The 1401-nt window shown below is 54.2% G+C and overlaps 1 protein-coding gene across 1 annotated transcript in view; it reads right to left on the reverse strand.

Moving 5' to 3' along the window:
* Window positions 1–970: 970 nt before the first annotated feature.
* The window catches only part of AURANDRAFT_69007 (hypothetical protein), a gene marked incomplete at both ends in the record, with an annotated part of 1651 nt that continues 1220 nt past the window's right edge, over window positions 971–1401 (reverse strand). The window contains one exon of the mRNA XM_009044754.1: window positions 971–1133. Coding sequence (XP_009043002.1) covers window positions 971–1133 — 163 coding nt within the window. The remainder of the gene's footprint in view (window positions 1134–1401) is intronic.

The raw sequence follows: 1401 nt of genomic DNA on the forward strand, positions 1-1401 counted from the left end.
GGGGCGGGTGGATGCCCGCGCGAGCGACCAATTTTGCGACCATTAGAACGTGGGCGACAGCGTACCGACGATGGAAACTCTGGGGCGCAATCGACGTAAATTACAATGAGGCACTGAAGAATCCCTCGGCTGCGTTCCGTGTCATCATCGACCACGTTGCATTCGTGATGAACGTCAAGCCGTCAGAGATCGACAAGCTGGGGCCAATAAGGGCACCCTCGATTGGCGAAGCCAACCCAGGAATTCCATCGTCTGCGTCAAAATCTACTGTTAGCGAGGAAGATATCCTGCAGGAGGTCACAAAGGCGAAAGAGCAGCTGGCTTCCGAGCGTCTTTCCAGTCTCGGGCTCGGCTGGTGTGTGTAATTTGAGCTTAATTTTGAGTCACGTTACTGGTCGGGCATTGCCAAGTGATTCGATCTGAGCATGGTGAAACATGAATGATGTCGGAATCGAGCTGAAGTATGCGGGGACAACCGATTGATCAACTGGACGACGCGAAGTTGGGCGTCACCGCGCACAACAGGGCAAAAGTTAACATCAATACTTGCCTATGGGAGCGTGTCGCATCACTGGGAGAAAGACCAGGAGGCAAGCCGAACCCCGACCTGGCATTCAACGTGACGATTTGGAGGCCTGGTTTCAGCATCCCGCTGAGCAGATTCCCATATTTGGACCTTGATGACCTGGGCGGGCTAGCTGGGAGATGCACGTCTGCTACAGGGAGAACCGGAAATCTCGAGCCCGCCGGCGAGTTCCTGGCACCGATTTTCCGCGCACCAGGTTTCGATTAGATGTTCATCGCAATCCCAGCGGTTATACAGTGCGATAGTAATTTCAAAACTCCGCCCAATGAATGTCCCCATCAAGACACGCAGCCGCTGCGGCAGTCCGACACCCCGAGTACGCCCAAGTAGAATTTAATCAAAGTTTACCACCCCGTAGCTCGAGGTGTGACCTTTACCAGTCACTTAGTCACGGTGGCATGTTGGAGGTGCCCATACTAGTAAGGATTCTAGTAGGCGAGCTGGATTCAAACGAGAAAATTTCTTTTCAAGCAACAGCGGAACTGAGAAGAAACAAGCCAAAGCCAAGACGATCGTTGCCAGAACCCCATCCATGAGGAGAACAAATCTATGCATGATCCGACACTAACGATGGTTGAACGATATCTGACGCTGCGTTTGGCATGTTCCGGGCCACGGGAGGAGAAATTGAGAGGACTTCGCGGTAGGACGTCGGGGTCGGCGGTCCTTAAAAATTACTCCATGTCGTGCGAGGCGAAGCAGGGGCCGAAGACGCTCGTACGGGCGCTCCCGCGGCGCTGAGGGGACGGAGATGAGGGATCTTAGTTTCTGCGGATTCCCCCAGGGCATGGACTGAAGTTTCGGGACGTCCGACC

The sequence above is a fragment of the Aureococcus anophagefferens genome (genome assembly GCF_000186865.1).
Source record: "Aureococcus anophagefferens unplaced genomic scaffold AURANscaffold_773, whole genome shotgun sequence".
In the NCBI taxonomy this organism is placed as follows: Eukaryota; class Pelagophyceae; order Pelagomonadales; family Pelagomonadaceae; genus Aureococcus; species Aureococcus anophagefferens.